A 13939-nucleotide genomic window follows, 5' to 3' on the forward strand; every position below is an offset into this window, starting at 1 on the left:
ATATTATGTTCTGGGTACTATTTATCCATCAAAGTACTACACACACACACACACACACACACATACGCACACATGCGCATACACAAACTTATATATATATATATATATATATATATATATATATATATACAGTATATATATATATATGATGACATGTGCAATATTGCTAGAGGGAGTTACTGTAAGATGGAAGACAAGTTTCAACTTGTGTGTTGCTGCAAGCTTTAGATGCTGTAGTAGTGATATAACTCAAGACACAAAAGAAGGTTCAAATATGGATGCTATGTTTTTTTGTTTTGTTTTTTTCCCAGTAAAACTAAATGCATGTAGTGCTATGCAAATGAATCACACTTAAATAACTCAGCTGCTTGCATCTCGTTTTGTTTTATTTTCGGGCATTGCCCTTGATTATTAAAGTTTAATGTGAAAACTTAACAGGCGCTGCATGCAATCTGCAGACATTAGTAGTGCACAGAGGAGCTTAGCAGGAAGCTTAGTATCTGTTGACAAGGCTGGCACGCAACCAGGCTGCCAGAGGCATTAGTTTCCAGATTTGATGGGAAACTGATTTGGTTGTATCTACAAGTCACTAACACTGAAAACCACATCAAGAATCTTTGTATCGACAGTTGCCTGGTGCCTTTGACTAATGCGGATCTTTTTTTTTTTTCTATAAAGCCGTAATTATTTAACTCGCCTGATAATTATAATAATAATACAATCTTAATTCATTTCTTTATTTACTAGGTGAATGCCGTGATGCCATTTGGATGCCTTGCCCTGAGAGATGGGCGGATTTATGACAGCATATCTGATGTCACGGACAAATATGAGTTTGGTCAAGTCCTTCGAGCGTAAGTACCATAAAGTTTTACGGATAGACCTTTGGAAACTATTAAACTTTTCTAAATGCCTTAGGATAGTTCTTATTTTTTGAATAAGATTCATTATTAGTTTCTGTACTTGTAGCAGATGGAGGCCATGTTGTAGTAAGTTTGTAGAAATGCACACAAATCCTCAGAGGCTGCTTGAATGGAGTAAACTCAGATTTTGTGATAGGCTTCCATGTGTGCACTGTTAAGAAAAATGATTTGTTTGTGTGCTTTTTCAGGTTTTGTAGTTATTTAGAAAGTATCTAGTGAGACACATTATCAGCTGATCAGGCAGACCGATACAGCTGTCAGACTGATTGAAAACAAAACTTAATGTAGCTTAGTGAGTTAACTTAATATTAATTATAAGCTAGTTATCTTATAATTAATTGAATTAATGTGCCTTGTAGATGGAAGTATATTGATAATATCTTGTTATATAGTGTTTTACTTGTTTTAAAAGCGAAAAATATAAGCTACAAATTGATCTTTCATATGATTAGTGATAGTTTTTTACTGCTTCCGGAATTTATTTACCTCTGTGGACATTTGTGCACAACTGGTACTTATTACCGAAGAGTTCACTGAGGGATGGGGAGTCAACATAATGAGATTAAAAAATTTCTCTTACAGTAGCATGTAAGAAAAGTTTTGCATTTGTTTTATTCCCATGTAGCTAATAGGGAGTTGAAGCCCCCCGCTTAATGAAAATAGAGTACTGTCCTGTGCATTTTTTCTACCCAAGAATTTAAGATGACTTTATTGTATTTTGGTAGAAGACGAGGCTCACCAACAATACCTTTCATGCAAGAACCACCACTTCTTTTTTTTAGTGCATAAATTGTTTAGCTTTAGTCTGAACAAGTTTAACGAAGGGTTTAACTTTAGTAAAGCATAAATCTAGAGTTTGGTGGATCTTAGAAGAACTGTCATCTGATTATTCCTAAGCTCTTTATATCACTATTCTACATTTAGCTCGTTCTGTGGCACATTTTACATCCCCAGGCCTACAAAAATGACCCTGCTGCTCAAGAACCTTTCATTTTCTTCTTCGGCACACTCGACACATATGAGCACTCTAACCATATGCATGAATACCAATTGGTGAAAGAGGCCATATGGCGACATCAGCATCTGGCCTCAGAAATTTCTCCTCAGATTTTGCATAACACACGCGTACAGATACACACAATTATATTAGCAGTGAGAAAGCAGACTGAATGACACAATTGTTTGTTTTACATGTGCATTTCCTTGTTAAAATTGGGTAGATTAATGCTCATAAAGGTAGTAAAACTAATAAAACTGCACTCAAAAATAACATTGTGTGTGCATTTTTAAAAAGCTTTTTTTGTTAATTTATATTTTGAATCCACCTCTAATCAGAGGGAAATGAGCAAAGAAGACAATATTCTAAAAAAAAAGATAATTAAACAGAACCACAGATTAAAACCTAATATTAAAGCTTCATTATGCACTTTTTATAGTTTTACTTTTCATCATATCGCTTCTTAAAATTCATTTGCATGAAGCCCTACAAGCCCTCAAAGGATAAAAACCTAATGATTCCCAGACAATGGCAGCAATGGATCCTTTGCAAATCTCTTATTTATAGCCCCTTTTTTTTTAAGCCAGTGGCTCACCTCCCAACTAAATTATTTCTGGGTATTTCACAACACAGCAAAGTTTGTTTTATTCCAATTTGAATATCACATCTCATTTACACTGGAAACTTGTAGCTAAACGAGACTCTTAAATTTTTTTTACAGATGCTTCATTTTGTCTTTTCTTTTACATTGTATTTACAATTGCTTCCTTTCTGTCTTTCTATTTTTTCTCATTGTGTAGGAAGGAGTTTTGTGAGCTGTGCCTGGCAAAGGACAGACAAACAGAAAAGGTGTTTGTCTGCAAGAAATTCTTCAAGAAGGACGGAAGGAAAGTCCGCAAGGCCGCCAAAAATGAGATCATGATCTTGAAATTGTATGTAATCAGTTCACAAATAGAAATAGCAGCGTATGTGCTAGTGAGAAAGAGCAATTAACTTATGAGATGTTTTAATTAAACTTGACCCATAATGAAACCTGAATTAAGTTTGCAACAGGGAAGATACGTTTCAAACCTGTCAATGTTTATCTGAGTAAATTTAATGATGGGTTTAACAACCATAAATTTAGCGCAGTGGTCGATGACCCAAGTAAGCCACACATACACAAACAATCAATAAATTAACCTATTAATTAAGTCCTCTGTAATACAGTGAAAGAATGTGAAAATCTCATCTTCTTTAAAATACAATATTGGTCTATATTAGTGGAAAGAAGTCTCAGCTGGTTGGTTGGAGCAGAAAACACAATTCCAACACAAGTTTGGAGGTGAGAACATCTTGGTGTGTTATATGATTATTAACATATGACACTAGCAGACTTAAAGGAATAAAAAGATGACGATGTGTACTTTGGTAATAATATGAAGATGCTTTTTAAGAAAAAAAACAATAATCCAAAAATAGTAATCCCAAACCTGGAGTCAAGATAACTCTCAACTACTTATAAAAAGAAAGTAAATCTGTTTGAGTGGCCCAGCCAATAATCTGACTCGAATATCAAATTATAATCAAACTAAAGATCAGAAGGCAAGAGACCTCCATGCAGAACATTTAAGATTTTGATAGTAGTTTGTGTGTAAAAGAATGGCCAAATGGAGCAACACATACAAATAGTTTCTTCATTCAAAAATCTTTCCAGGTATTCAGTAAATTTCAGTTATCAGTTATTCACTTTTTGGCATAAAAGTGAATGTTTTTTTAACATCTAGAGTTGATTTCAGACGATTATTAGAAAGTTATATGCAATATCATTTTAGTCAAAACTAATATGTGTCCATAAAGAACGAGTAGCCAGCTTTAAACTCATGTCAAAAAACATAAAAGAGAGAAAAGACCCAGCTCCAAGTCATGACCCTGTGATTTCAAGGAATATGCTTTTTCAGCTGAGCTGTTTTGTCAGAAATATTACATTCATGCATATAAAAAGTTCAGGACCTTTCATCGTGTATTATTCATGCTTTTATTAATATTGAGATACCATTCATTTTTTTAATGCTCCATTACTCATATGACTTGGCAGCACTATGCGCTGCATCCTCTCTGTCTTCTGAAGAACTTGGTCACAGTCCAGCTGTATGTAAAAGTTCTGCTTAGAAATAATGATTCTTGCTGTACAGCTGATATTTTCCCTATGGAACAAACTAAACATTTTCTCTAATGAGAAAGTGTCTTGCCCATCATGTGCAATTTGCTTGTTAAATAAAACTTTAAATTAAAATACATATATTTAGCACAAATATGTAAACATCTGTAATATCTACTGCTGTAGACATTTTCTGCGCTATTATAACATTGCAATATCAGAGTTATAAAAGGGATTTCAATTATTTATATAATACAAAATCAAATTAAGCTGTCTTTGAGTTTCAGCTTATGCTATTACAACACTTTTGTATTGCTTACTGACTTTTTAATTTTATTTCTGAGCCTAAACCAATTTCTGACCAACAGGTAAAATCACAAATATGAAAAAAAAAAATATATATATATATATATATCTAAATGAGGTCTCTATACATTTTTGAAGCTGGAATCGGGTTTACAGTATTGTTCACTGAGTCATTTTCTCTGCTATATGTGTTTGTGGCTCAAGATTTTGTATCAGTTTTCAGATTTATACCAGTGCAGGCAAGTAAATGAACAGACTGAAACAATTTTTTGTCAATCTGTGAAAACGAGACCCCTGCAACCTCTAAGATATTTTTGGGTTTTCCAGGGTCAATCACCCAAACATCCTTCAGCTGATAGATACATTTGAAACTCGAAAAGAATACTTCATCATCCAGGAACTGTAAGTACTTCTTTCAATTTACATTTCCTGTCCACGCTCCCTGTATTTGATGTGTTAATTGCATCTTAGCACAGAGAAGCTTTTCAGTTGAGCGGTAGATGTTTAATATTTCCCTTTATTACTGTGTACTCCAACTCCCCTATGCAACAGAGGAAGATGTTAGATTTGATGAGATGTTAACAATCATTACTCAGTGGGCCTGAAGCATTGCTTTGGAACAAACAAGTCTGTACAGGGAGAGCAGAGTCGATTAATCCGGGACACAACCAAATATGCCTAAATTGCGTCTTGTGCAATTCAACATTTGTAACTTGGTTTAAGTGTGATAACATATATTAAAACACACAGGACAAAGTTTTTGTCACTAATAAAACACAGAGACGTGAACTACTTTAAGTGACTGCATTTGTCACTATGTTCATTAAGCTACTTTGGAGCTCACTTTTCAGTCTGGACTATAGTTGTACTGCTGAGAGCAATATGTGATAATCACTCTCATCATTTATCTCCAAAGGTAACTTAAGTCCTTTAGAGTAATAACCAGGAGCCTTGCTTTAATTGCTCAGTAGCGGTAGCTCGAGGCCAGCTAATGCAAAGCACTTTGTAAAAACACATTAACAGCAATACAAGGATTAATCTGCAGTGTTAAAAAAATCAGCAGGTGTATTAGCCAATATATTTGGCACTGTGCAAAGTGACAAATGTTTTTTTTGTGTCTAACTCTCTGCAGTGCCACAGGGGGGGATGTATTTGACTGGATTCTGGACCAAGGGAATTACACAGAGAGAGATGCTTCGAATGTTATCAAACAAGTCCTGGAGGCTGTGGCATACCTACACTCCCTCAACATTGTTCATAGGAACTTGAAGGTACAGTCACTTTGTTTCTGAGCTTTTATTTTGTGCTATCTAACAAAATCAAAATATAGCATGCTGAAGTGTGTTCTTTCAATTTAAAAAATAAATGTTATAATAAAAACAAGAGGTATGAATAGTTTTACAACTAGTCTATAGATAGTTGATACACATTAACTATCTATAGACTAACTGATGTGCCTGTGGATGTAAAACGATAATAACTTTATAGCATAAGCTGACCTCTTCACCATTACATCCCATAATGCAACATTCTGCATTTGTCAGATTCCCTGAAGAGACAGATAAAAGCATTTATCTGTCTTCTCAGTTCATGACATACTTAACATTTCATTTTCACTGTGGGAGTAAACAATTTCTTTATGGCTCAAACGACTGTCTGGTGACACTCACAGTGCATACAGATCCATGTCTCTAATTCTTAATAGGACCCCATTAAAATGAAACAACAGAGTTGTCTTTCTCCAGTCTCCACCTACTGGTAGAAAGTGGGTATCGCTTCAATCCAGTAGGTTTGGATTCCTACATTTTGTCATCAAGTTAAATCACAGTGACATATTCAAATTAAAATAGGTCATGCTTACAGCCTCTGCTTGGCTTGATATCGTTGTTAAATCATGCTTGACCTATAAAATCAGAAGTCATTTCATCTCCCCTCTCTGTCAAGATTTAAATGCAAATAAAATACAAATATGCTGATCGTGATTACTCTCTTTGCAATAGGATTGTTAACAAACACAGACTTGAGCATGAATTGTATAAACATGTAAATGTCATTTTAGCAGTTTTCACTTTTCCCTATTCGTTTAACTAGAACAGGAGTCTTCAACTTGTGGATGTGGAGCCACTTGCTTTTGTAGAAATAACCTTTCACAAGCATTTTGCATAATTGTGCTCCATCTTTTTACATCAGTGCTCCAAAAACTGGCTCTTTATTCAATTCAAAATGTCTAAGTGGATCATTCTGGGAAGCTTATGAATGTAACATTTCTTAAGCAAAAACGAACATTAATTGAGCATTTGAAGGTGTGAGCAATATGGTTCTTTTTCATTGTTTGGTTAAGAAAAGCTGAAATTTACATTTACCAAGTTAATTTAAAAGAAATAAGACATATCAGGTAATTTACTATAAATCAAGTGAAGTCAAATGTATTTATATGAACATTTTTAGTAACAAGCCAGTTCAAAGTGCTTTACATCATAAAAACATCATAGTCACCATTTTTGAAACAAGCATTTAACATTACATTTTGTCAAACGTATAAGTTGTCGTTGCTGCTTAAGTGATTCTTCTCTAATCTGTTATTTAATTTACAGCTGGAAAACCTAATGTACTACACAGAAAACAACCACAAGAAAGTAGTTCTGCGAGATTTTTACCTCTCCAGATTTGAGAATGGACCAATTACAGAGCCATGCGGAACACCTGAATACCTCGGTGGGTCACTCTGTTGTTTGTGTTGCTTCATTTATGATTATCCTTATTGCCTATCTTTTCATATATATACATATATATATATACAGTATATACCTTTTTTGAGATAAAGTACCATACCATAGCAGAAGATTGATGTTGTCCTTCACCTTGTTGAATTCTCTGTGAACCTTTAGCGCTTTGAAAGAAAAAAAATCTATTGAGGATAAGCACTGCCTCTGAAACATTACATCCCAGAAAAATATAAATGAGATTGAAAGTGTGCAGCCCTTGCTCTCCTCCTCCCATTTAGCTTCTCTTTTATCTGCTTTTTGATTCTGTGTGCGGTCTCACTCCTCTCCATCTTGCTGATGTTTATGTGAGGGCGACCTGAAAGTACTAAGCTGTGCTTTGGTCTTCTCTGCAGTTAAAGGCCAGGGCAGTTATTCATATTGATAAGTCAAGTAATGAAATCAGTAAATAAGAAAAGAGAATGTCGGTGCCAGTGGGAAGAAGGATGTGAAAAACTGAATAGTGGGAGACAGGCTTGGAGAAAAGCTGTTTGTGCATCTGGAGAATCTGATGAGGTGGAGGAGTATAAATTAAACCCCAGAAATCTATTTGCCTCACACACACAAACTCTGCATTTGCTCTTATGCTTTCAGCTCCTGAAGTGGTCGCTCGTCATCGATATGGCCGTCCTGTGGACTGCTGGGCGGTGGGGGTGATAATGTTCATTCTGTGAGTCTCTATTGCTAACTCAAAACTGTGCAACTGTGCAAACCAAAATGTTAACAGAGTTTTGTTTTAACCAAAAATGTTATTTACTATCTAACGAAACCAGAGGTTTGCATACATTGTACAAAAGACGCCAAATAGTTTTCTTTCTCTGTCCAAAACTAATTCAGACTAAATGCTTCTTCCAACTCAGAAATTGACACACACTAAGATTATTATGACTTTAATCAATCAATCAAGCAAATCTCAGCAGCAAGGCATTTCAAAGTGCTTTACACCATAACAAACACAAAAACACAAAGTCATGCAACATAGACTCAACAGTTAAAACATTACATTAAGTCAAGTGCCGTCATGAAAATCGTAATTGATTATGTTTCAAATTCAACTCTAAACAGGTGGGTTTTTAGTCGAGAATTAAAGAATTTAGAAAAGCCCAGATAATGTTAACAAGACTTTGTAATCTTTTGATGGGTTCATTCACAACAATTGAGTTAGTTAGAGAGATACTGGCAACACTTTAAAGACAATGCATCATTGTCTGACATCATGGGAAAATCAAAAGAAATGGCCTGACAGGCACCATGTTTTGAGGTCTGATCAACTACATAATGCTAATTTTTAACAACATTGGAATATCAATCCATTGCACTGTTCAGGAACAAAACCATCTCTGTGTGCATAAAACTGTCTGGGCAGCACTAAAAACGTGTCTGACCAAGGTGGCTAAGAAACGTATCTCTGTTACACCAGTTCTCTCAAGAGAAATGAGAAAACAATCCAGAAAACCATTGTGAAAAGGTTGCTGTATAGTTCTAACCCATCAGGACAATCATAACATTTGAGTTAAGTCATGCAGGTTAAAAGGAAACATAGGTAGATTGTTATATTTGAAGAAGGTTATGAAAACATGCTTTAAAAATATATATTGGTCATTATTCTGTTATTTAGCAAATGTAATCTTCGTAATTTTAATTCACCATAAAAAAAAATGCAGTTTGATTTGTTTCTTGATAGTGATAAAAAAAAATATCTACATTCTTATACTGTGTATTCAAACATCTGGTTTTACTTAAAATATTATTTGTTCCATTTTTAATGTAACTACTTTTCCGGCAGCTTATCGGGCAATCCTCCTTTCTATGATGAAACAGAGGAAGAAAACACAGATCTACATAATCGCATCATCTTCTGTCGCATCGTTGCTGGGGACTTTGAGTTTGATTCTCCTTACTGGGATGACATTTCACCTGCAGGTGTTTTCCTCAACCACACGATGGCACTAAACACCCACTCTCTCTAAGCATTGGCCTACAGTTCTGAGCTCAGTTTCAAACTACGAGTGACAGCACAGTGTAAAAATATTCATTCTTCTCATATATTTTAACATTTTGTCACACTATTGTAACAAATCTGAATGTATTTTGTTTGAATGTCAGTGATATAGATCAACATCAAGAGGTACACAATCACAAAGAAAGGAGTTTGCGAGATTTTGTTTTATAAATAATGATGTAAACTTTTTTGCAAGGCATTGTCTGCATTTAAGTTGTCATTACTGATGATGTATACTATATTTCTGCTGCTTTTCCTACTTCAGCAAAGGGGCTTGTGTGTAGACTTATGGAAGTGGACCAGATGCTGAGAATCACAGCAGAGGATGCGCTCCAGCACGAATGGTAAGTGTAATGGTGAAAGCACTGAGATTTTTTTCTTTTGCATCTATGGTGCAATTATGTAACTGTTGTACTGCATGTGTTTTGTATCAGGATTGCAGGAAATGGTGCTTCAGAGAAGAACTTGAAGGATGGTGTATGTGCCCAGTTTGAGAAGAACTTCGCAAAGGCCAAATGGCGGGTATGAGCACACTCTATTGTTCTGCTTGTAGCATCTACAATGTAGATAATATTACAAAATGACCAGCAGAGTAAATGGAAGAATAGGCTGAATCCTGTGGCCTAACATAATTTGAGCTCACTACACAGGGATGTATTTTAAATTTGTAAAAATATAAGGCGGGATTACTGAGGAGAAAGAAGGAAGAAGATGGCGGTGCTGACCTAACAGCATAAGTAACAGGTATAAATTTCTTTTTTCTTTCACCATGTGTTCCCAGGAGATAAAGGTATCGTTTTCCACTATGATTGAGAGTAGAAGGACAGAGTGTGAGGAGAAACTTATATGAAATGATTCAATAAAACGTCATTTGACAATGGAATATTGTTTTGTTTTTTAATTTTAATGAGTGTTAGCTTGCAAAGATATACATTGGAGTCAACCTTTGTAAAATCTCTGGATAATGCTTTAATTATGTTTAGGGTGTCAAAGTTTTTCTCAAGCTCTGCTCCTTCCTACTGTCACTCTGCCTGTCCCAAATGAGATCCATCCACTCTGCTCCACTTTTCTTCACTGGAGAAGATTCAAATGTTCAAAGTGGCTCACTCTGTACCTTTCCTACTCCTCATCTGCGCTAGTTTATCTAAACAAAGGGGTTAAACAGGTACTGATTGTCAAAGGGAACAGAGTTTGGTTCTTTTTTGTATGTTTTTTTTTTATTATGTAGATAAGGAGTTGGAAAAATGGAAAGGAAAAAAAAAAGGATGTGGGCCACTGTTGACAACTGAACTACAGTGATTTGAACTGTAAGGCCCTCTGGTGTTCCTCTTACACAAATCCTGGCTCATTGCCCCATACTGTTGGTACATCCAAAACATACACCAGTCATGCATAACATCGTGACCACTAACAGGTGAGGCAAATAACACTGGTTATATGTTAATTATCACACCTGTGAGTGGGTGGGATGTATTAGGCAGAAAAGTAAATATTGTATCCTCTAAAGATAGAACCAGATAAAGATGTGAATCATAATGACCTGGATGAGTTTAACAAGGGCTCAGTTGTGATATATAGAAGAGTAAGTCAGACCACGTAAAAAGTAAGAAAAGTGATGAACCGGTGACAGGGTCACGGTAAGCAAAAGTTTCATTTATGCACAGGAGGAGGAAACACTGACTTGTGATTCAAATGACAAGAACCTGAAGCTGAAATTGCTCAAGAGGCTAATGCTAACTTGTCTGAATGCATTGTCATTTGGTGTATAGGTCTTTGAAGGGGAACATAACAATGTTAAGTTGGTGGTCATAATGTAATGCCTGATCAGTGTACATACAGATGCTGTTTAGGTAAGTCACATTTGATTCAGCGGCTTTTCATTTTCAGTGAATTCAAGGGAATTCTGCTTCCTGGTTTACAAACAACTACTAAACTCACACATTGTCCCAAACACCTTTAGTGTTTGTGGGTCAAAAGATATCAGATGAGTAAACACTTCAATTATAAAGTTGAGGTGTACACAAATATCTTACTTTCAGCAAACAGTGAAGGAGTTTCTCGGAAAGTGTGAGTGGTCAGATTGATTTAAACCAGGTTATAATGTGTCACAGCTTCTTGGAGGTAAAAGAACTGACACTAATATTTCTTCACTCCACAGAAATGACATCATTGGGGATGTTGACGCTAAATCATTCTGTTTTAACAGACATTCTGTCAAAAACTTGTATGTGACAAATTGTGTGATGGTAATCTTGTTTAACAAAGTCCTCTTTACCCTGTTTTTCTTTACCTCCTATTTGCAGAAAGCAATTCGTGTGACAACCTTCATGCAACGGCTGAAGAACTCTGAAGCACTGAATGACAGTTCACTTGAGGTTCAAAGTAGGGAACAGATAGGAGATGGCGAAGGGGGTGTTTCCCAGGGGACAAGTGATGAGGGAGATAAAGGGACAACAGATGAAGGGATTACATCGAGCAGTGTTTCTTTAGAGGTTACTGTTGTAAATACACAAGCTGGTATGGAACAAGATGAGGGTTCCTTTAAGATAGAAGAAATCCCAGATAAAATAAACACCTCAAGGGGTCCATCAGTTGGAAAGACACCATCAGATGGGAAGGACCCTCTTGGACAATCAAGTTTAGGTCCGAAACTAACACAGGAGGAGCTTAATATGACTGGGGTGAAGAAGGGAGCTACAAATGGAACCAGAAAAATTGCTGCCAATTTGGGTCAAACTAATGTTGTTCCAGACGTTAAGCAGACTTCGGCAGGGATTCCTGAACCATCAAAGCTGTTAGAAAGTTCTCCAGGTGCAAATCTGGACAAGCAGCACACATCTGCCTCCCCTGAGCTAACTGGTAAACGTAAAATGGCTGCAACACTTCACTGCTCTACCACTGCTCCCACTGTGTCAGCTTCACCAGAGAAGCAACCAGCCACCCAAAGCACACACAAGGATGAGACTGACAGAAGCTGGTGTCAGACACAAGTACCTGAAGCAGTTGCAGAGAGATCAGTGGTAGCACCAGTTACATCTTCAGTGGGGATGGTAAGTGGGGTTGATGCAACACTAGGTGTTAGGTTGAGAGGTGATGGCAGTCCTGTAGGAGGACGGGATAGAAATACCAGAAAAACAGACCGACACAGTGCAGAGTTTAGCATAGCCAGGACCCCTGCTGCAGCCTCACAAAGTTATTATGTAGCCGGCAGCTCAGCTAGTTTGGGTCGACATGCTGCACCATACAACCCAGAGGGCATCTCTGTAGGGATGGGAATGGCTGGGAGCTTTGGGAGTCCTTACAGTTCCCTCTATACAAGCAGAGGAGGAGGAGTAGGCATGTACGGGACTGGTCTTCACCATGGAGGAGGTGGGAGTAGTACCACAACTGATTGGCAAATGGACAGTGTCATTGAACAGATAGAAAAGCAAATGGTCGCCGTACTTGAGAAGATTGAGGGAGACATGCCATCGCTACTTGAGCAAATCAGTGACTGTCCTAGTGAGCCAGCACGGGTCAGGAGCACACATGCTTCGCCTTCTGTTTCTCGTTCTCGTCCAACTCAACACTCCTCAACTTCAACCTCAACTACTCCTCCACCGCTTCCCACCTCTCCAAGACCAGCACTACCTACACTCCCCCACCTCGGTATTCCTCCTCCGACATATCCTCCACCATCTCCACCCACGCAAACCTCACCCCAGGCTGTCAGGGAGCAGGAAGACAAGGATGGACAGAGAGGCGCAGCTCAGTCCAGCCAATCGCCCAGGGCTGGGATGGGTAGAGGACTATGAGGCAGGAGTGAATAAAGCAATGCACACTGCAAAATATTTGAAATTTTGAACTGATTATTTGGTGGTGAGAGTTTGAAGACTGTAAAGAAGAATGATTAACAGGAGTTTGAAAAGTTACTATATATTGCTGATTTTTATGATTCATATAAAATGTCTGTTTGAGAAAAATGCTAGTTAAAATTGAGCTCAATATCCAATATTTCCAAAGCTTGTTTAATTCTAAAATCTTTACTGTGTGCCTGAACATCTACCACACAACAAATGTATTACTAGCATATACAAGCAGCACCTGCAATGTTTAAAGGTATAAAAAATACAATAAACTACCAATAACAAATGACAGGCACATTTGTATTATTCTATATACTGTAAATAAATAGAAAATTAGATTCCTGATTATTACTTTGCTCCCAGAATGTAAACCAATTCCCTTCATAGCTAGCATAGCTTTTTACAAAGCAGCTTTTCCCATTTATTCTTTTATTCCCTTTATTTTTGTAGCTCTTCAGCTTTTGTTGGGGCTTAGAGTCACATTGTGACACACAGATATGAAAGGCTGATCTGATCACACAATTTCTTGATTTGTGCAACATAGATAAACTTGAACTGTGACCAAAGTCTTGTGAGTTTCTAACCAACTGACATTATCCAGATGCAACACACTGTATAAAGGCTTTGCAATCACGCATAAAACAATTTCTTTCATTAAAGTTTTTCAAAAATCGTGTCCACCAAAATTTTATCTTTTTTCTTGTTTGGTCATCATGGATACTTTGTTATTGTCACTTACACAGTCCTTCCTATTTTCACTCCTCTGTCGTGTGAACTATATTTCATTATGCTTTTGGCTGTATGTGCTATTTTCAGGTTCTGTGGTATTTTCCCCACTCTTAGTATCATTATTCATAACCAATGTAAACTGTAAAATGTGCTCTGTTTGCAAGTCTTTCAATAAAACTGATGAAAACATCTGTTAGGATGCGTAATTATTGTGTTTCATGCATGAATATAAGTA

General features: G+C 36.7%; 1 protein-coding gene across 2 annotated transcripts in view; it reads left to right on the top strand.

Moving 5' to 3' along the window:
- camkvl (CaM kinase-like vesicle-associated, like) overlaps nucleotides 1-13895 on the top strand; it is a 50132-nt gene extending 36237 nt beyond the window's left edge. Inside the window, exons 2-12 of one of the 2 annotated variants that reach the window (XM_028026897.1) lie at nucleotides 748-854; nucleotides 2721-2852; nucleotides 4694-4768; nucleotides 5499-5637; nucleotides 6961-7081; nucleotides 7723-7798; nucleotides 8915-9051; nucleotides 9396-9474; nucleotides 9565-9652; nucleotides 9912-9920; nucleotides 11434-13895. In XM_028026897.1, coding sequence (XP_027882698.1) covers nucleotides 760-854; nucleotides 2721-2852; nucleotides 4694-4768; nucleotides 5499-5637; nucleotides 6961-7081; nucleotides 7723-7798; nucleotides 8915-9051; nucleotides 9396-9474; nucleotides 9565-9652; nucleotides 9912-9920; nucleotides 11434-12924 — 2442 coding nt within the window. In that variant the 5' untranslated portion in view covers nucleotides 748-759 and the 3' untranslated portion in view covers nucleotides 12925-13895. The remainder of the gene's footprint in view (nucleotides 1-747; nucleotides 855-2720; nucleotides 2853-4693; nucleotides 4769-5498; nucleotides 5638-6960; nucleotides 7082-7722; nucleotides 7799-8914; nucleotides 9052-9395; nucleotides 9475-9564; nucleotides 9653-9911; nucleotides 9921-11433) is intronic. The other variant, XM_028026976.1, reaches the window with a different exon arrangement.
- The last annotated feature ends 44 nt before the right edge of the window (nucleotides 13896-13939 follow it).

This window comes from Xiphophorus couchianus, chromosome 1 (genome assembly GCF_001444195.1).
Source record: "Xiphophorus couchianus chromosome 1, X_couchianus-1.0, whole genome shotgun sequence".
Lineage (NCBI taxonomy): Eukaryota > Metazoa > Chordata > Actinopteri > Cyprinodontiformes > Poeciliidae > Xiphophorus > Xiphophorus couchianus.